This window comes from Cannabis sativa, chromosome 8 (genome assembly GCF_029168945.1).
Source record: "Cannabis sativa cultivar Pink pepper isolate KNU-18-1 chromosome 8, ASM2916894v1, whole genome shotgun sequence".
In the NCBI taxonomy this organism is placed as follows: Eukaryota; Viridiplantae; Streptophyta; class Magnoliopsida; order Rosales; family Cannabaceae; genus Cannabis; species Cannabis sativa.
This window is the reverse complement of record NC_083608.1, coordinates 22,508,851-22,528,194: the sequence shown is the minus strand read 5'-3', so window position 1 is coordinate 22,528,194 and position 19,344 is coordinate 22,508,851. Positions and strand designations below refer to the sequence as shown.

Sequence of the window (19,344 nt, the reverse complement as noted above, 5' to 3'; positions counted from 1 at the left end):
TCTTTCTCTATTCTATATTATTTCTTTTAATTTTTTTCCTTTCTTTTTAACGCTTATTAAATAATTGCCACTTATCCAATATTTCTTAATATCATAAATAGCAATTAATGATCCGAAAGGGTAAAAAAATAAAAAAAAACCTTCTTGAAAGAAAATTACCCTTTTTCAAAACAATAAAAAATAAAGAAACAGGAGCTATTTTTCACGGATTTCAGGTGAAGCCTCTACATAAGAAATTCAGAAGAGCCAAAGCATCGAATACAATTCGGCCACGTAGTCAACTTCGATGGGTTCAATTACACCGGATTCCTCCCCAACTTCCTCTTCCTCCCTTCTCCTCTTTTTCTCATTATTCTTTCTGGAAGATCTGTAACTCACACAAATCATTTCTCTCTCTAAGCCAAAACTCCATAGAGTCTCTCTCTAGAAGCCATGAGCGACCTCGTTGAGGCCTCTACTACGACGTCGATTCCGAAGGACCCGACCTCTCTGATTCACCCGCGGCGGGAGCCATTCGAGCATGGCCTTCTCCCAATCCCCAAGCTGATCTTCACTGACCCGACCCAAACCCTAATCCCACTCAAACAAAAGCTCATCGAACAATCCTCGCCCGGCCACCGTGTTGGCTCGTCCGCCATATCCGAGGCTTTTCAGATCTCCATTGACCACGCCCGGCTCGTCCTTGACACACTCGGGTCGATTCTCCACTCCGACTCTGACCCGCTCGTAAAGGCCAATCCGGACGAGATTGACGCCGTCGGGGCTGATATCCATGATCTGGTTTTGTTCCTCTACATACAATCCTACAAGAGATTGCTTCCCAGGACGCACAAGGACTCAGCTGCTGTGGCTGATGTTTGGCCTTCCACCTCAGCTTTCGATGGGTACTTATCGGCTCTCTCGCCATTGCAGGTAATTTCATTTTGTTTAGGCTTTTCGTTTTACTCGTTGATGGGTTTGCATTAGTTTGAAATTTGTTTTTTTTAATCAGTGCTATTATTATTAGTTTTGAATTTTGCTTGGTCGGTTGGTAATTTTGAAGAATTTTCCAATTTGGTTAATTACGAAGATAGGATATATGTGTTTTTATGAAAAATTGACGCTCTGTTTCTAAATTTTGAAATGGTTCTCTTCCAATAAATTAACAAATAAATAAATAATTTTTTGAAATAGTAATTGGCTGGTTTGACAATGTGCTATGTATATTGCTATTGTAACTTGGAATTATGGATCTCTCTAGGGTCGTATTGCTAAGAACTTGGTTTGTTGAATTGATTTATGTAAAATATCATGTCTTGGGGATTCTAAACTTTAGTTGAACAATTTATTACTTGTGCTTCGTTCATTTTTATTTTCTATGAAGTAAATTTCGAAGTGTAATAGGTCTGGTTTTTCAAACATGGCAGCTTGTGCGTAGCAACAGCCGTCGGTTTGTGCCATCACAGGCTGATGAAGAGGCACATCAGTTATCCTATTTGCAGAAGCATTTGGCAAATATTCTCTCTCTGTTAGCGGAACCTGTGGAGGGGGAAGGAGAAGAATCCCTGGTTTGTGAATTTCTAGTTATTCTATACCTGCTCTTTGTATAATGATGTTCCGAGCTTTTTTACGTTTCCTTTCTTTTTGTACCAAGTAAATAGAAGATTTATTGTTTTCTGTTATATGAGTAATGGATGATGATAATAATAATTTCTCTTTTTCAAAAAGAAAAAAAGATGATAATAATAATTCCCTTGTAATTTTTAGTTTTCTGATATAATGCTGCTGCTGTAGGTTCTGACCATGGATAGGTTTGAGCATCTTGGATTTTTGATTCAATTTGGTGATAAGGGATCTGAGGAAAGCAACTTGAGCCAATCTGCTCCATTCTTTGCAAATTCAGATCCCGATATGCCTGCTGTTCCTGTTCCTGCTGCTCAAGTCCATGACTGGATTTTGCAGAATATAGCTTCTACCTTGGAACATATTTCAGAGAGGAATAATATGAAAGATAATGGACCCAGCAATGCCTCAGATCCAGATGTTGCCATGACTGATGCTTGCGCAAGTTCAGTCAAGGCCTCAGCAAATACCAGAGGTCCTAGTTTTATTGAAGGAATCTCTAAAACATCTCTTGTCAAGCAAGCATCTGATTTAAAAGGTTCATCTGTAAAGGTTTGTTTGTCTCACTGTTTTCTCATTTGATTACAGCATAATCTGTTGTCTGTTAAAAATATAGTTGTGCTTTTATCTATCTATATATATATGTTGTCATGTCATTGTCTTTTTCATGGGTATGATGATAACATGATTTTCATGACAATCCAATTTATACACCGTAACTGTTTGATGATCTGCATTATGTTAGTAACTCAATATACAACATTTGATAAATTAGCTTAAGACCGGGGAAGAGTCACATAGGATTCTATTTCTATTTCGTATGTAATTTGTTATTTGGATGATCCAAGAGGCATGTTGACAATGAGAGATAAGACCAAGGGTTTCTAAGTGGGATTTTAGCTTGAATGCCCCCTAAACTCTATTTTGAACTCTATTTTGGCAATTCAGTCCCTGAGAAGTTGGCAACGAAGTCCTTAACTTTTGAAAAACAGTAGCAATTCTTAAAAAAGTTAGGGATAAGTTTAATCTTTTTTTTTTTTTTTTAAAGAAATATCATACACCTCCAAATACTTTTACATTTTATATTGTATTGAATAATCTAAAAGTATTCATTCAATAACAAGGTTTTAAAAAATGGAATCGAGGTGTTTTCCTTTAGTCCTGCGAAGCGTAAATCGAGGTGTATGCCTCAACAATAAGAAGAAAAATGTCATAAAATAGGTTTACTCCTCAAAAATTAGAAGGAAGCTTTCATAAAATTCATAACAAACAACACAATCCATAACACAGTCATAGAATTTATGAAAAGTACTAATTAGGTCTTCAAATGATAATTTTTATTGTTTTCCTTTAGCCCCGTGAAGCGTAAATCGAGGTGTATGCCTCAACAATAAGAAGAAAAACTTCATAAAATAGGTTTACACCTCAAAAATTAGAAGAAAACCTTCATAAAATTCATAACAAACAACACATAATCCATAGTAAAGTCATAAAATTTATGAAAAGTACTAATTAGGTCTTCGAATGATAATTTTTATTCATAAAAAGGTTAGATTGCTTATGAAAATAGTAAAAGTTCTAAACATATATTGAAACATATTGCTCATTCCAACTCAAATGTCAAAGAAGTCATAATGATCATCATTGTTTTCATGATCATCATTATCTTCTTCTGAATGAGAGAGAGGAGGAAGGAGAGAGAGGGCTGCGTGAGATTGGGGGAAAGAGGAGTCGGAGAAGAAGAGAGCTTCTTAGGGTTTATTTTTTAGATCTATCTACTCTATTAAAATTATGTTAGAAAAGGCCCAAAATAACGCCCATAAAGTTAATTACAAATCAATAGAAGCTATTAAACAAGTCAGCCCAAAACAAACCCTAAAAGCACACTAACTAATTGTTAGCATCAACACGAATCGCCTCAGAGGCGTACACATCAAGACCGCCTCATCAGGGCAAAGCATATGTCTCAAGTCCAGCAGCTGAAAAACTGCAAAATCCGTTTTTTCACTGCCTCGCCTTGAGGCGCACCTCAAGGCGTACGCCTCAACTGATCAAACAATGTTCAATAACTAATTGAAATGCCTTAATTGCTACTGTTTCTAAAACTCAAGGACTTGAGTGCCAAATTTTTTTAGGGACTTAAATGCAAAACAAAGTAAAACGACATAAAAACCCTTTCTAAGCCGTTGAATTTGTGCTTTCGCCCTCGCATGATTGAAAAATTTAATTTCTCTTAACAGTGATAGAACACACTAATCAAGGTTATGCTTCCATGTGAGCTTATTTAATTAGTTTTTCAAATGATATGTAACAAGTGTAAGTGCATCTTCTATTGACACTGGTCAACATGTTGTGCCCTATGTATATAAATGTAAAATCATTCTCTTTTAGCTTTGTCTAATATATGTTACATACCCTTGCAGGTATTAAATTGTCATGATTCTGTCATTTATGTCTTAGCACCATTGAGATATGCCACCATCTATGGTTGCTCTGATGCTACTATAGTTATTGGAGCTGTTGGGAAGGTAAAATATATATTTTCTTTAGTCTTTCATGAATGATTATTAAAGTCGTGCATGGATAGATTGAGAAACCAGTGCATTCTCGTGAGCCCTTTTCAATTTTGGGAAGTGTCACTGATATGCTGTTCATGATTCTCTCAACTGACCACTCTTTAATTTATCTTACTTAGATGAATTTGAAGTTACCAAAATATATTTTGATTGGATGGTTCCCTTGGTGTTCTACAGGCTGTAAGAGTTGAGCACTGTGAGAGAGTTCATGTGATAACAGCTTCTAAACGGGTCTGCATTGCTAACTGTCGTGAGTGTGTATTCTTTCTTGGGGTGAACCAGCGACCACTTATGGTTGGTGATAACCATAAGTTACAGGTCAGTGTTACTGTTCTTGGCTATTGGTTATATAACTAGTTAATGTCTGAAGTTTCTAATATTTCAAAATTACTATTTTTTTTTTAATTTTCGAATGTATAACTGCAGAGCCCCTGAACCACAATGTTATTTGTAATTAACTTTTAAAAGTTTGGGTGTGCCATTCAATAAGCCTTGGCTCTCTTGTTTCTTTCCTTGCACCAGTGAACTTTTGTTTTTGGTTGAGTTAAACAAATTAGGTTTTCATTCTCAATGTTTGGTTACATTGTATCATGTAATGTGTCCTAAATTCAACTCAAATAGAATTTTATTCTTTGAAAGCTATCATTAAATGTTGGCATCTTATTTTGCAGTATATCATTAAATTAGGTTTTCATTCTCAATGATAGGTTCATTGAATTATGAAATCTGTGTTAAATTCAACTCCTTATGAAGTTGAAATGGAAATATGATTTTATTCTTCAAAAGCTATCATGAAGTGTTGGCATCTTATTTAGCAGTATATTTGTTTTGTTGTGATCAAATTGGGTATCATCATTCGTTTTAACTCTTGATTTTTATCAGGTAGCCCCATACAATACATTTTACTCTCAATTGGAGGAGCACATGTCTCAAGTTGGTATTGAGGCTACTATTAATCGATGGGACGAGCCTTTGGCCCTTGGAGTGGTTGATCCACATGATTCATTATCTCATCCAGCAGGTGTTTCTGATGCTCAGGCTGAGTCAGCAACACGCATAGACCCTGATCAGTTCACAAATTTTTTGGTATACTATTAGTTTTCAGCAGTGTGTAATGTGTTTGTTTTTGGTAAAGGTTGAAAGAGTAAAATATCTTCTAAACTAATAAACTATATTTTCTTTTGGGTTGTGGTGAGGGAATAGTTCTGGCTGCTGAGATTTTTGGTTATTTAAATTGAAATCCTATATCATAATATACCCTTGTTCTTTGATAAGCAGATTCCGCGCTGGTTTGGTGGTGAATCCCCGGGTTCCACGAAAGACAACCCATTTCCTTTACCAGATCCTTATTTGTCATCTCAGAGTAGAAATGTATGCCAGCTCAACATACTGAACCTTGTTGGATTATAATTTGTTGGAATTAGGTTGCATATTAACATTGTGGCAACAACTCTCCTCACAGTTTAACCTATTTCTTGAAAATTGTATTTTAAGTGTAAATTCTTCATGCACTTGCAGCTAAAGAATTTAGCAGAGATAAAGCAACAACTGAGAGAAGCACCTCTTGAAGAAAACCGGAAACGTGAATTGTCATGTGCACTCCATGTGTATTTTAAAGACTGGTTATACGGTAATGACTAATTACCATGATCGTCCTTGTATTGTTATTATTTCATTTAGATAGGAGATCTTATAAGTGGAAGATAGAAGTAAACACTGGTCTGTTCACTCTTGACTACGTATTTTTATTTTGTAGTAGATGTTATCTTCTGATTAGGATTTAGAGCTTGTGGTTTGTGGCTAATCTCCATACTTTAGACAAATCAATTAACTTATTATATATATATATATATGTATATTTATATATATTGTTGATATTTTCAGACCAAGCTGAGGAAATTTAACTAATTTTCTTGATATTTCAGCATCTGGAAATATTCGCCAGCTTTACTGCTTACAAGGAGACTAATAGGATTCAATGGCGGTGACACAGCTAGGATGGTACAGAAGTTTTCTGGTTTCATCTTTTTAGTCTCTTCTTAAAGTCGATCTTTCGCCGTAGCGCATTTAGATGAAAACCAACAACACATTTCAGAATGGTGCCATCTTTTAAAGCATTTGCAGTATTGCAACTTGCACAGAGTGGAATTAGAAGTACATTTCCTAATCTCGTTGTAATAATTTTTGGAAGAAGGTAATATACAGTAGTAATATGTTGTTAATTAATATTGATTCACAGCCTTGTGAAATTAATTTTTTTTTCTTTCTTTTTTTGGGGTCTAGAATGTTGGTTTTCAACTCTTGACTCTCCTCCACATTTGCGAGGTTTTATTCAAGTTAATATCCATGAGTACATTACTTTAAGATGTCATGAAAGGTTTGTTTGGTCTTTTTGAGGAAGAGTAACCTGATTAGGATTAGGAGCAAAAATCATAACTTTAAGACCACCTGCATTTTGTATGCTGAAATGAATTTTGTTTGTACATTATTAAATGTATTTTTTAAAATCACACTTCGCATAGCTATTTCAATGCAACAATTGATTTGGGATTCATTTATATGTTCAAAATGATTATCCATTAATCAGTAAAGATTTCTTCCCCACATATGATTATCATTATTTTTTACAAAGTAAGACGTGTACTTTGTTATGGAAACGCAACTAGGGATCTTCCTGTCACCAAATACCAATAAGAGCTACACTGTAATTTAAATTTTCTAATGAATGAGCCAAGCCACGACATTCTACTCTTCAGTCTTCATTTATGAGAAAACAATCGAGGATAAATGCACATTAACAAGAACAATTTAAGAGGGGAATTTAACTATTTTTATAAACAAGAACATTCTCAGATTTTCTTTGGTCGATGTTCAAAAAATCCAACTTCATGTCATTTGTCAGAGTGAGAAGATATCCTATACTAAAACACCTCAGCTTGATGGGGGAAAGAGTTTCTCTGCTTGATCTGGGAAGAATGTTATAAAAAGATATGCACCTGAGATTTGATTAAAGGAACAAGTAAGATTGAGAAAAACAAACGACCAGTCGTTTACAAAACTTAAAACATATAATTCTATACCGCTCTGGTTTAAAAGGACTTACAAACAAGTACAGTTCCAAGTACAGCTGAGATTTTGCCTTGAATAGTGATTAAACCAGCTTTACCAGCATCTTGCAACTCAGTGGTACCAACAGTATCAAATGTTCCTACAAGGCAAGAACTTATATCATTTCTAATGATTTTTACTAACATCAACACAGTTTAAACAAAATCGGTCGATCTAATTCTTACCCGGTTTGACAGTTTGAAGGCCGGATATTATGCATGCCACATTTTCAAACCCGGCTTGCTCTAGCTTATTAGCAGCAGCAGTAGACCTTGACATCAAAAACAAACAGTATCCTGTGTCAAATTCGGTTCCAAATTAGGCATAAAGACTACTAGTCATTTAGAAGAAATAAAAAGTAATTCAATTGTTTTCAAAATGAAAGACACAATACATGAAAATTTTCATGCCTACTTAACTACATCAGGAATGAATTCATTTTTTTTTGTCAAAATTGCTACCACTTATTTTGTTCTGCTTATTCATGAATCAAATTATCTAACATTGTACAGTAGTTTTTTTTTTGTCCTCTACTCTCTTTCCTGCTCATCAGGCAACAATTTTGTATCTCACAAAACACTCATTGGTATCTTTTTTCATTATTTCTATACATCAAGCATAAGAACTTATTATGGGCTAAATATTATATTTCAGAATTACAAGAAAAAGGAAGAGAATCAACATTTTCTTACCTCAATCCTTCTTGACACACTAACAAGAGTTTATTTCCAGGTTGAAATTTGCTTTTGACAGATTGCACAAACTCAGAATTGGGTTTAGTAAATGGTAACCCAAAGAAGAGACCTGAAAAGTTGTTGTGCAAAGTTCTTTTCACAATTGTACCTGCAAAAAAAAAAAAAAGAAGAAGCAGATTGTAATAACAAGTAATCTTTTAATATTATTTTAAGATACATAAAGGATACCAAGTGGAAAATATACCCAAGTCATTGTCTTTGTTTTCAATAAATAGAGGCACATGATAACATGATTTGATATGAGCTCTATCAAATTGAGACTTGTCTCGGACATCAAGGACTGTATATCCCTCAACTGCAATGAGTTTCTTAGCTTCATCAGCATTGACATAACTCACTTCTGCTCTAATCCTCAAAGCTCTTCGGCGAATCGGTTTCCCTAAGAAGATTCCTCCTCGAATAGTAAGAGACTCAAATTCCAATGGAGATGTCCTGAAACTGTCACATTCATTAATGTTAACCCAATATCAATCTCTATTGAACACATTTGAATGGCAAGTTTATAGTTCCAAATGAGAGCTACCAAATATTGTCCTAAAGCTTCAGTTTGAGAACTTTAAAAGACAAGGAAACATGACATTTTTCCAGTTTCGGGCAGCTAACACATAATTGTAAATGAATGTTCTTTGTCAAAGCTCAACAACCCTTTATTCTACTGAAAAAAGTTAGCTAATTGAAATAAGAACTTAGCTAGTTAGACTCAAAACCAAACCCCATCAATAACAACAGTGTTTCCAGATACTTAAATTAATTTTCTTCTTTAAAAGAGGCAGACTATATACAAGGCTGGAATTAAACAGAAAATAAACATTTGAAAACAGTTTACCTTGTGGAAGAAAGAGTTGTACAACAAGTGCCGATTCCTGCCATACTCAACTTGAAGTTTCTCTCTTTTTCTCTCACTCTCTGTGTCATTGTTGATATATAGCCACAAAGAATGGGCCCGGTAATTTGGAAGAGGGAATAGGTTTATGCCACGTGGCAATACAAGTGGATATATTTCTAGAATATGTTATTACTTGATACTGATCCTCATGTGGCATTTCAAAAAAATGTAAGAAAGTAATTGACTCTAATTTAGGATGAAAATTAAATGACATTTAAATGAATCCTTATGTATAGATAAAGAGATTAAAAATAGAAAATAAATACATAATTAAACAACTATTTGTATTTATATATATAAAAAGATATTACTTTAAATACAGTCCAAATATAAAAGGAAGACATTAACAAAGAAAAAAATATTTAATAAAACAATATATTAATTTAAAGAAAAAATAATTTCTTATAAATTTTTTTTTTTTGGCAAATTAGTTGACAAAATATTTATTAATTAATTTGTGCTTTTTTAGCAATTAAATTGATTTTAGTGTGTTAAATTTGTGCTTATAATTGCTCATTTCTTTTATAATTTTTTTTTTTCTCAGCTTGTTGCATTTGTTTGATAATCGTTTCTTGCTAGAGAAGAAATTCTTTTTATGAAAAATTGTCTATTTTTAAGAAACTTGAATTTTCTTTATTCTAATTAATGATTTTAATTTTGCCATGATTTTAGTAGATCAAATAATCTTTATTTGGCAGTTATTGAAGACCAAATCATAATCTTGGTTATTTTTGAGAAGTTTCCTTTTTGGTCTTAATCTGATGCAGCATAGTCCGATTTTGATGATGTAAATCAGGGAAATTTTAGGAAAATTTTGTATAGCTAGGAAATCGTGTTTGTGACTATCTCTAGGGTTGCTATGTTCTATAAATAAGACTTAGAGAGCAGCCAAACGATTCTCACCTCTTCTAGCTTTATTTTTCATATTTTCATCTTTGTGAAAAAAAATTTTCAAGTCTCATTTCGGGAGGAAGTGAGCATATATATTCGGGAGAAGATTTGTTTAAGCCTTACTTTGAGAAGAAGTAGACACACATTAATAGTTGGAGGGATTTCACTACTTAGTGTGGTTCAGAGATCAGATTAGCAAGGTGGATTGCAAAGGGTTGCGATAAATCACTAAAAGAGTCTAAATTTGTTTATGTTAATTGCTTTTATAATCTTTGATGCTTTATTAATTGATTTCATTCTCTGGGCGTGGCCCCGTGGACTAAGAGTGTTTGAAAGAACACTGATACCACGTATAATTCTCTTGTGTCAAGTTTTTAATTTTTGAACTATTTATTTTTGATTCCGTTTTGATTATGCGAATCTGTGTTCTGTTGTGACAGGATTCCAATTTGTTGCTATACATCGTTACTGCTGTTTTTTAATTACAAAAATTTAGTGGCATTTGCAAAAGCACAAATTTTCAATTGGTATCAAAATGGGACACTAAACTCTTAGTGTAGTCTTTTAACGTTTTCTTATATTTTTGCAATATGTTTCCCTTTACAGAAGGAAGTTATTGTTCCTCCACACTCTCCAATGATTCTAACTATCCTTATTGGAATGTTAGAATGAAAGCATTTATCAAGTCTCAAGATGAGAAAGCATGGAGAATAATTCTTTCAAGATGGTCCCATCCTGTTTTGGTAGATTCTAAAGGTAATTCTAAGTTAAAACCTGAATTTGAATGGTCTACTGAAGATGATAAGCTATCTACTTACAATAGTAAAATTTTACATGCTATATTTAATGGAATAGGTGAAGGATGTATTAAACTTATATCTTCTTGTGAATCTGCTAAAGATGCTTGACAAATTCCTCAAACCCAATTTGAAGGAACAACTAATGTTAAGCGATCTAAATTTATAATGCTTCAAACTAGGTTTGATGATCTTAGAATATATGATAACGAATCTTTGTTTGAATTTTATGAAAAATTATCTAATATTGCTACCAAATTTTGTATCTAGGGAGAAAAACTTGATGAATTAGTGATAGTGAGAAAAATTGTGAGAGTCCTTCCTAACAATTTTATTTCTTATTCTTTATATTTTGTTTAATTATTGATCATAATTGATTTTTAAGATCTTAATTATTTTTTTTTTTGAGAGATCTTGATTTAATTGCTTATTTGTTTACTTTTTATTGTATTTTTCGTGTGCTAAATAAGGGGGGGGGGGGGGGGGGGGGTGTTCTTTTCTAAAAAGGTTGGTTATTTATTTTAGTTTTCTTTTTTCAATTTCAAATTGGTTTCCTTTTATCTCATCAGTTATACCAATTTGTTTTCTCTTTATTTATTTCTCTTTTTGTGTTTTGTTAAACTTGCCTTGGTTAATTTTTTTTTTTTTGGCCCTTATAGATAAACAAAAAGGGAGAGTAATTTTGGTTTTAATTTGGATTGTATACTCAACTGTTCAAGGGGAGTTGAGATTTGTGTTTGTGTTAAACTTTGGTTAAAGTTAACTTTTATTTTGGTTTAATGTTGTACTTCTCATGGGGAGTTTATATGTTTTTTTTGCTAATTTTGTTTTGCAGGTTCTTGTTAATTAAAAATATTTTAATTATCTAAAATACTAAATAGGGAGATTGTAAAGTCTTTTTTTGACAAATTAGTTGATAAAATATTTATTAATTAATTTGTGTTTTTTTAGCAATTAAATTGATTTTAGTGTGTTAAATTTGTGCCTATAATTGCTCATTTCTTTAATGAAAAATTCTTTTCTCAGCTGGTTGCATTTGTTTGGGAATCTTTTCTTGTAAGAGAAGAAATTTTCTTTATAGAAAGTTGCCTATTTTTAGAAAATTTAACTTTCTCTTTTTCTAATTGATGATTTCAGTTTTGCCATGATTTTAGCAGATCAAATAATCTTGATTTGGTAGGCATTGAAGACCTAATCATAATCTTGGTCATTTTTGGAAAGTTTCTTTTATAGTTCTGATCTGATGCAGAGTTCGATTTAGATGCTGCAAATTAGAGAATTTTTTAGGAAAGTTTTGTACAATTGGGAAATTGCGTTTGTGGTTGTCTAGGGTTTCTATGTTCTATAAATAGGACCTAGAGAGCAGCCAAATAAATCTCACATCTTCTAGCTTCATTTTTCATATTTTCATCTTTGTTAGGAGATAGTTTCTTTTGTGAAAACCTAGAGTGTTCAACTAGGTTTTAGTGTTTATTTTGTTCTTATACTGTTCGTAGAATTTGTTGAAGAACTTGTTTAAACAAGCTTGGGTCTTGCCGACAACTTGCTAAGATTCCCTAAATTTTTTAACTTTAATAAACACCTACTGATGGACCACACCTACTTTTATTCTTGATCAACTAACCCACCACCAACCAAGATTATCATATAAAAGGGATCATTATTCTCCAACAGAAAACCCTAAAAATCAAAAGTAGGAGGAGTTAAGATAAACACTTACTGTAATCATGAGGTACATCATCCTTGTTCCGCCTTGTAAATTGGTTATTTATTTTAGTTTTCTTTTCTAAAGTTTCAAATTGGTTTCCTTTTATCTCATTATTTATACCAATTTGTTTTCTCTTTATTTATTTCTCTTTTTGTGTTTTGTTGAACTTGCCTTGGTTTATTTTAATCTTTGGCCATTATAGATAAACAAAAAGAGAGAGTAATTTTGGTTTTAATGTGGATTGTATACTCAACTGTTCAAGGGGAGTTGAGATTTGTGTTTGTGTTAAACTTTGGTTAAAGTTAACTTTTATTTTGGTTTAATATTGTACTTCTCATGGGGAGTTTATATGTTTTTTTTGCTATTTTTTTTTTTTACAGGTTGTTGTTAATTAAAAATATTTTAATTATCTAAAGTACTAAATAGAGAGATTGTAAAGTCCTTTTTTTGACAAATTAGTTGACAAAATATTTATTAATTAATTTGTGTTTTTTTAGCAATTAAATTGATTTTAGTGTGTTAAATTTGTGCCTATAATTGCTCATTTCTTTAATGAAAAATTCTTTTCTCAGCTAGTTGCATTTGTTTGGGAATCTTTTCTTGTAAGAGAAGAATTTTTCTTTATAGAAAGTTGCCTATTTTTAGAAAATTTAACTTTCTCTTTTTCTAATTGATGATTTCAGTTTTGCCATGATTTTAGCAAATCAAATAATCTTGATTTGGTAGGCATTGAAGACCTAATCATAATCTGGGTCATTTTTGGAAAGTTTCTTTTATAGTCCTGATTTGATGCAGAGTTCGATTTAGATGCTACAAATTAGAGAATTTTTTAGGAAAGTTTTGTACAATTGGGAAATTGCGTTTGTGGTTGTCTAGGGTTTCTATGTTCTATAAATAGGACCTAGAGAGCAGCCAAATAAATCTCACATCTTCTAGCTTCATTTTTCATATTTTCATCTTTGTTAGGAGATAGTTTCTTTTGTGAAAACCTAGAGTGTTCAACTAGGTTTTAGTGTTTATTTTGTTCTTATACTGTTCGTAGAATTTGTTGAAGAACTTGTTTAAACAAGCTTGGGTCTTGCCGACAACTTGCTAAGATTCCCTAAATTTTTTAACTTTAATAAACACCTACTGATGGACCACACCTACTTTTATTCTTGATCAACTAACCCACCACCAACCAAGATTATCATATAAAAGGGATCATTATTCTCCAACAGAAAACCCTAAAAATCAAAAGTAGGAGGAGTTAAGATGAACACTTACTGTAATCATGAGGTACATCATCCTTGTTCCGCCTTCGAAATGCCATTTCATCCCCCTTCCAGCTAGTTTCAAGCTTCGACCCTCACTCTCTCTTCCTCTCCTCTTCGTCTCGACTGTCTTCTTCTTCGTCTTTGGTTTCTTGCTTCTGATCTCCCAAACCTTCTTCTTTTCCTCGTTCGTCTCCTTCTTCTAATTATTTCATTTTGATTTGTGATTTTGAGTTTCACTTCTATTTTTTTAGTTTTAAGTTTTATTTATGAATTATGTTAATTAGATTTTTAGAGAAGAGTATCTAATTTATAATTTTTATTTATTTTAAGTATTTATTTTTTATTTTTATATATTACTTGCTAAATGTGGCCACATTGGCCAATAACTGGATAATTTGTCATTGCCACGTAGGCAAAATAGAGAGTTAACGAGGTTGGACAAACGACACCTTCAAAATACAAACGGAACAGTACTTTAAAAAATTTTCCCACCAAAATTTGAAGTTGGATAGTTATTTGTAAATGGTCTTTTTACACCACACACCAAAATTTAGTTAAACTTTACAATTATATTAGCAGAAAAAAAACTTTTACATTTACACTTTCTCATTTTTTCTTTTATACCTTTTTAAATTTTAACAATTACAAAAATACTGACATGCACATTTTTTTAGCTTTTAATTTCAGCCCCTCCTTCCTTCTCCTTCATTATCCAAAGAAAAAAAAAACTCCATTCCCTCCTTTGTCGAAGCTTCCTCGTCGTCTCTAGCACCTATTTGCCGAACGGAGATCATTGATTCCAGCCATTGCCATCGCACGCCTACAATATGAGTTCCTAACAGTTATTTACCCTCTTGTTTAACTATCTCTCTCTTTTCAAATTTTTTTTCTACTATTTTTGTTTGAGTAAGTTAACATTCTAAATTATTCTTCTTGAATTATATACTGTAAAATTTATAGGTAATTGATCAATTTGTAATAATATATATATAGGTGAAGTTGGTTGATGAAAATTTGAAAGATGCATCGTAAGGTATTTGGCAGATAACTTGACCAACAACTATTACCTTTGTGGAAGTGTGCTAGGACCTCATCCATGTCCAACGATGGTGAGAGAGTATTGGTTTCAAATTCCCCTCAACAATGGTGGGTAAATACTGATTTCTTGAAAATTATATTTCTTTCAAATTCCTATCCCTCTTTAAAATTGTTACATTTTATAGTATTGGTTGTGAGTTCAATGATGGATTGATTGATTAGATTTTAGTGTTCATCTTTGCGTCATTGTAAGTATGGAGAAATTAAAGAAACATAGAGACATTAATATAAGTTTGGATCTGAATATTTTTGCACAATTATTATGTTTGTTTTTTTTATTCTTTAAGTTGATTTTTGTGTATATGGATATAAAGAAATGCATGCCATGTGTTTGATATAATGCCCAAAAGAAAGATGACACCTTCAATTGTTTTTTTTTTTTTTCATCTTTAAGCTAAGCTTCTTCATGATATTATTATTATCTTTAGTTTGTTGATCTAAGTTTTATGAATTAGTAATTTTGTCTTCAGATCTTAAATAAATATGTTAATTTATTGTTGTTTATAAGTTATTTTTGTTGGGTTTTATGCCCTAAATAAACTCATTTCAATATAATCAGATTTACTTATTAATATAGATCAGAAATAACATTTAATGTTGCATGGTTCACATGATTTATTTCATGATTATATGTACATAATATATAAATTCATCTGAAACCCTTTTCACATACTTGATCCTGTTTATTGTGCCGTCAACACATTGGAAAGTAAACATGACTATGTGAATAAAGTTTCCTAGATTTATCAGACATAGGGTTTTACTGATATGATAATCTACAACAAGAGTTTACTTGCATTTGGAGAAATGCTATGTTCTTTCCAGAGCATTGGTTAAAGTAAAGCTCAGGTTGGATGCATGGAGTATGCATCGGAAGGGACCGATATTGAACTTTGACTTAGATTTATTAAACTTACCGTAATATCTATTCAAGTCAATATCGCCTAGTTGATCCTAGATCAAATGTTCTTAATCTTGTTATGATTAGGCTCAATCTTGAAAGGCTATTCGTGTTCTTTGATTTGTTAGTTAAGCCTACTTTTAGGTCAGGGTGATACGTACATTTTGGGAACACTAAAAGAAGGTAACTGAGTGTGAGCGCTAGCATAAACATGGAATCTATAGCTTCTATCTGGCGAATAGTAAGCAAAGGATGATCTCCTTCGAGCTTGACCAAACGAACATAAATGGTGGAGTACTCATTTCACATAAGCTGAAATATCATTTATGCGGGGTCAAGTGTTTTAAGGAATAAATACATTGTAGGGTGTAACGGTAATTTAATCCCTTTACAGTGTAGATCATTCATATAGAGGATCATTGATCACATTAGGATTATAACAATGGATAACTAATGATGTGTCTATATGGTGGAACATATAGAGCATTCTATATACTGAGAGTGCAATTCTAAGTTCTATGCGTGGATTCAACGAAGAATTAATAAGTTAGTGAATTTTAGTGCTAAATTCTTGATCTACTTATGGAAGCTCGGTTATATAGACCCATGGTCCCCGCACTAGTTGAGATAATATTGCTTGTAAGACTCATATAATTGGTTTTGATTAATCAATTAGAATTCTCAAATTAGACTATGTCTATTTGTGAATTTTTCACTAAGTAAGGGCGAAATTGTAAAGAAAGAGTTTATAGGGGCATATTTGTTAATTATGATACTTTGTATGGTTCAATTAATAAATATGATAAATGACAATATTATTTAATAATTATTTATAGTTATTAAATAGTTAGAATTGGCATTTAAATGGTTGAATTAGAAAATTGGCGTTTTTGAGAAAATCAGATGCAGAAAAGATAAAACTGCAAAATTGCAAAAAGTGAGGCCCAAATCCACTTGTATAGGGCCAACCACTTTTGTACAAAATTTAAACTGATTTTTTCATTATTTTAATGCCAAATAATTCAAACCTAACCCTAGTGGAATGCTATAAATAGATAGTGAAGGCTTCAGGAAAATTACACTTTTCTTCTGACACTTTCTGAATCAGAAAAACCTGAGCCTTCTCTCTCCCTATCTGGCTGACCACTCCCTCTCTTCTTTTCTTCTTCAATATTTCGAAATCCTTAGTGTATGAGTAGTGCCCACACACAGCAAGTGATACCTCAATCATAGTGAGGAAGATCGTGAAGAAAGACTTTCTGCAAGAAGGAGTTTCAACATCAAAGATTCAGAGAAAGAGATCCAGGTTCAGATATTGATAATGCTCTGCTACAGAAAGGAATCAAGGGCTAGATATCTGAACGGAAGGAGTCATTATGTTCCGCTGCACCCAATGTAAGGTTTCCTAAACTTTATATGTGTTTAATTTATCGTTTTAGAAAGTTCATATTTAGGGTGTTAATAAACATACTTGTGAGTAGATCTAAGATCCTGGTAAAATAATTTCCAACAGTTTTATAGTTGCTTTCATCTTTTAATTTATTTTGTTGTTGTTGTTGTTGTATTTCAATTGATTTATTTTTATTGGTGAAGTTCAAATCTAAATCTCAAGTATAAAACTTAAATTTAGAGTTTTATTATTCAATAATCTCTTTTGGATTTGGTTTTCTATCTTTTTTTTTTTTCCAATGATCTCAACTTCGAAATCTAATATTTCTTTAACTGTTAATAACCATTTAGCAACGATATAAAAACTTAAAAACAATTGTATATATAATTTAAGAAATCTACAAATTTTAATTATTAAAATTCAACATACAAACAACATGAAAGCAACATGTTTAAAAAGTATCGAAATTAAACGTGTTTACAACTTTAAAACAACTGTAAAACAACAAATAATGTTATCACTAAATATAATTTATTTTTCTTCATATTTACAATCTCTTTCTATCAATTCCCCCACTTGATTCAAAATCAACATAATATGTGTTCTCTTTTTATTTTCCATGTTTGAATGTAAGAGATAAGTTTTTGTTTTAATATATAAATTTAACTATGTCCCTTTAATTGTTGAACAACTAGTGTAGTGTATAAACAATTCATAACAAAGTTTACAACAACATGAAAATAACTTGAAGCTATTTTCAAGTTGAAATAAGATGTTGCAAAAACAATACAAATGAAGCTTCACAATAACATGAAAACAACTTAATTATTCTTTTGTAGATATTGCGTAGTTTTGTTTTTATCATTTTAAACTAAAACAATATCAATTGATGAAGAAATAATTATAGAATTTTTTAATATACAACTTCTTTGTGGGTTTACTTTTGGTTGTTTTCTTGTTGTTGTATAGTTGATTCTGTTGTCAAAGTGTTAGTATCAACCAAAATAACATTTTTTGAAACTGATCTCCTCCTTGGAACAGATAAAAGTTGTTAAGTTGTTGTTGTTGTGTTTTTGTCAGGTTGTTGCGCATCTGAGTGCACTGAGTGATTGTCACTTTCTGTCATTATCACATTGTTGCACACCATTGTTTGGGTAGCTGCCAAAAAGGATTGTGTTACTGTGTTGTTGAATGTGTTCACACACATTGGATACCGCGTGAAATCAGTTTCCTTGGTTAATAACTTTATGTAAAATAACAGACTTTTGTCATCCTTGATTTGAAGTGGTTGGCAGTCTTCCTTCAGTTGGCATTTCAATTGTATTTGAGTTGTTTCATTGTTTCATTGTAGTATCTTCATCATTATATGCACTAGTTTAGCAAAAGTGCAATTTTTTTATATTAATTCTCCACTTGATTCGTAATCAACATAGTGCTTGTTGTCATCTCAATTATTATTGCTCTGTACTAAAATTTGCAAAGGTTTCATGCCTGAAACTAGTGTATTAGTTTTTTTTTTATATTGTTAAGCAACCATTTTAATACATGAAAACAACGTATAAACAACTATTACATGACAGTAATCAGTAAATGACCTCAAATGAATTATTTTTTTTTTCAAATTTGAATTATTTGCACCAATTTATTCAAATCAACTAATTTTTCAGTATGAATTTGCTTTGATATACTTCAGAAACACTAAATAACAACCTGATTACAAAGAAAAATATTTAAAGTATTAGTACCTTGTATGTTTATTTATCAAATTTTTCCGAGTTGTGTTTAATTTTTCGTTTAAAAGTAAGGAAAAGTTCATCATACTGTTGAAGATAATTATTTTTTTATTCCATTATTTATTGTTCTAAATAATAAAGTGATATTCCTCATTATTTTATTGTTGTTATTGTGTTATTTATACATTTGTTATTTCACGATCATGGACAACAACAAAAAGAAAACATGAAAACAACGCTAAAACAACATACTTTTATTTTGAAATTTTAACACACACTCAATATTCTCATTATACTACTTAAAAAATTTAGTTCACTAGTTTTCATTCCAGATTTTCGAAAACACCAAAAAATACTAAGAATATATTAACAAAAACAACAAATATGTATATATTAATCAACTCAACAACATTAAAAAATATTTAAAGCAAATACAATTAATAATATCAGATTTATTATTTTTCTAAAAAGAAAAAAGAAAATAAAAAAAACTCACATTTTTAGGTATATGTTCATGGACATCTCCTCTCAGTCATTGATCTTCTTTCGTTGGCTTTTCATGGAGATCTTTGATCGTTGATCGCGGTGCCATAATTGAATATCGAAGCAAAGTTTCTTGTCGGCGTTCATGGTGATCAACAAA

At 31.7% G+C, this 19,344-nt stretch overlaps 2 protein-coding genes and 1 long non-coding RNA gene across 5 annotated transcripts; 2 read left to right on the top strand and 1 right to left on the bottom strand.

Moving 5' to 3' along the window:
- Window positions 1-205: 205 nt before the first annotated feature.
- LOC115698824 (uncharacterized) lies at window positions 206-6,549 on the top strand. The gene is made up of 9 exons (XM_030626015.2): window positions 206-912; window positions 1,407-1,547; window positions 1,774-2,154; window positions 4,026-4,130; window positions 4,356-4,496; window positions 5,061-5,264; window positions 5,457-5,549; window positions 5,697-5,808; window positions 6,104-6,549. The coding sequence occupies exons 1-9, from the start codon at window positions 433-435 to the stop codon at window positions 6,145-6,147; spliced, it is 1,701 nt and encodes a 566-aa protein (XP_030481875.1). The 5' UTR covers window positions 206-432; the 3' UTR covers window positions 6,148-6,549.
- A 355-nt stretch (window positions 6,550-6,904) lies between these two features.
- Window positions 6,905-8,987, bottom strand: LOC115698825 (rhodanese-like domain-containing protein 9, chloroplastic). Of its 2 annotated transcripts, none has more exons than XM_030626016.2 (6): window positions 8,868-8,987; window positions 8,226-8,479; window positions 7,979-8,129; window positions 7,472-7,557; window positions 7,282-7,386; window positions 6,905-7,174 (listed from the first exon to the last, which is right to left on the bottom strand). In XM_030626016.2, exons 1-6 carry the CDS (start codon window positions 8,954-8,956, stop codon window positions 7,110-7,112), a joined length of 750 nt encoding a protein of 249 aa, XP_030481876.2. In that variant the 5' UTR covers window positions 8,957-8,987; the 3' UTR covers window positions 6,905-7,109. The 2 variants fall into 2 exon arrangements, with proteins under 2 accessions (XP_030481876.2, XP_030481877.2); XM_030626017.2 differs by having other exon boundaries at window positions 8,226-8,473; window positions 8,868-8,982.
- Window positions 8,988-14,282: 5,295 nt separating this feature from the next.
- Window positions 14,283-15,058, top strand: LOC133030048 (uncharacterized). Of its 2 annotated transcripts, none has more exons than XR_009683951.1 (2): window positions 14,283-14,420; window positions 14,573-15,058. It is a non-coding gene; the product is annotated as an uncharacterized LOC133030048 (long non-coding RNA). The 2 variants fall into 2 exon arrangements; XR_009683950.1 differs by having other exon boundaries at window positions 14,304-14,485.
- The last annotated feature ends 4,286 nt before the right edge of the window (window positions 15,059-19,344 follow it).

Bases quoted from the DNA above. Each gene is read 5' to 3' on its own strand.
- LOC115698824 (XM_030626015.2), top strand. From the start codon at position 433: ATGAGCGACCTCGTTGAGGCCTCTACTACGACGTCGATTCCGAAGGAC. The intron at 1,548-1,773 runs GTTTGTGAATTT...CTGCTGCTGTAG, and splicing joins GGGAAGGAGAAGAATCCCTG to GTTCTGACCATGGATAGGTT. The intron at 4,497-5,060 runs GTCAGTGTTACT...GATTTTTATCAG, and splicing joins GTGATAACCATAAGTTACAG to GTAGCCCCATACAATACATT.
- LOC115698825 (XM_030626016.2), bottom strand. From the start codon at position 8,956: ATGACACAGAGAGTGAGAGAAAAAGAGAGAAACTTCAAGTTGAGTATG. The intron at 8,480-8,867 runs GTAAACTGTTTT...TGAATGTGACAG, and splicing joins ACAACTCTTTCTTCCACAAG to TTTCAGGACATCTCCATTGG. The intron at 7,558-7,978 runs GTAAGAAAATGT...TTTGATGTCAAG, and splicing joins GTGTGTCAAGAAGGATTGAG to GTCTACTGCTGCTGCTAATA.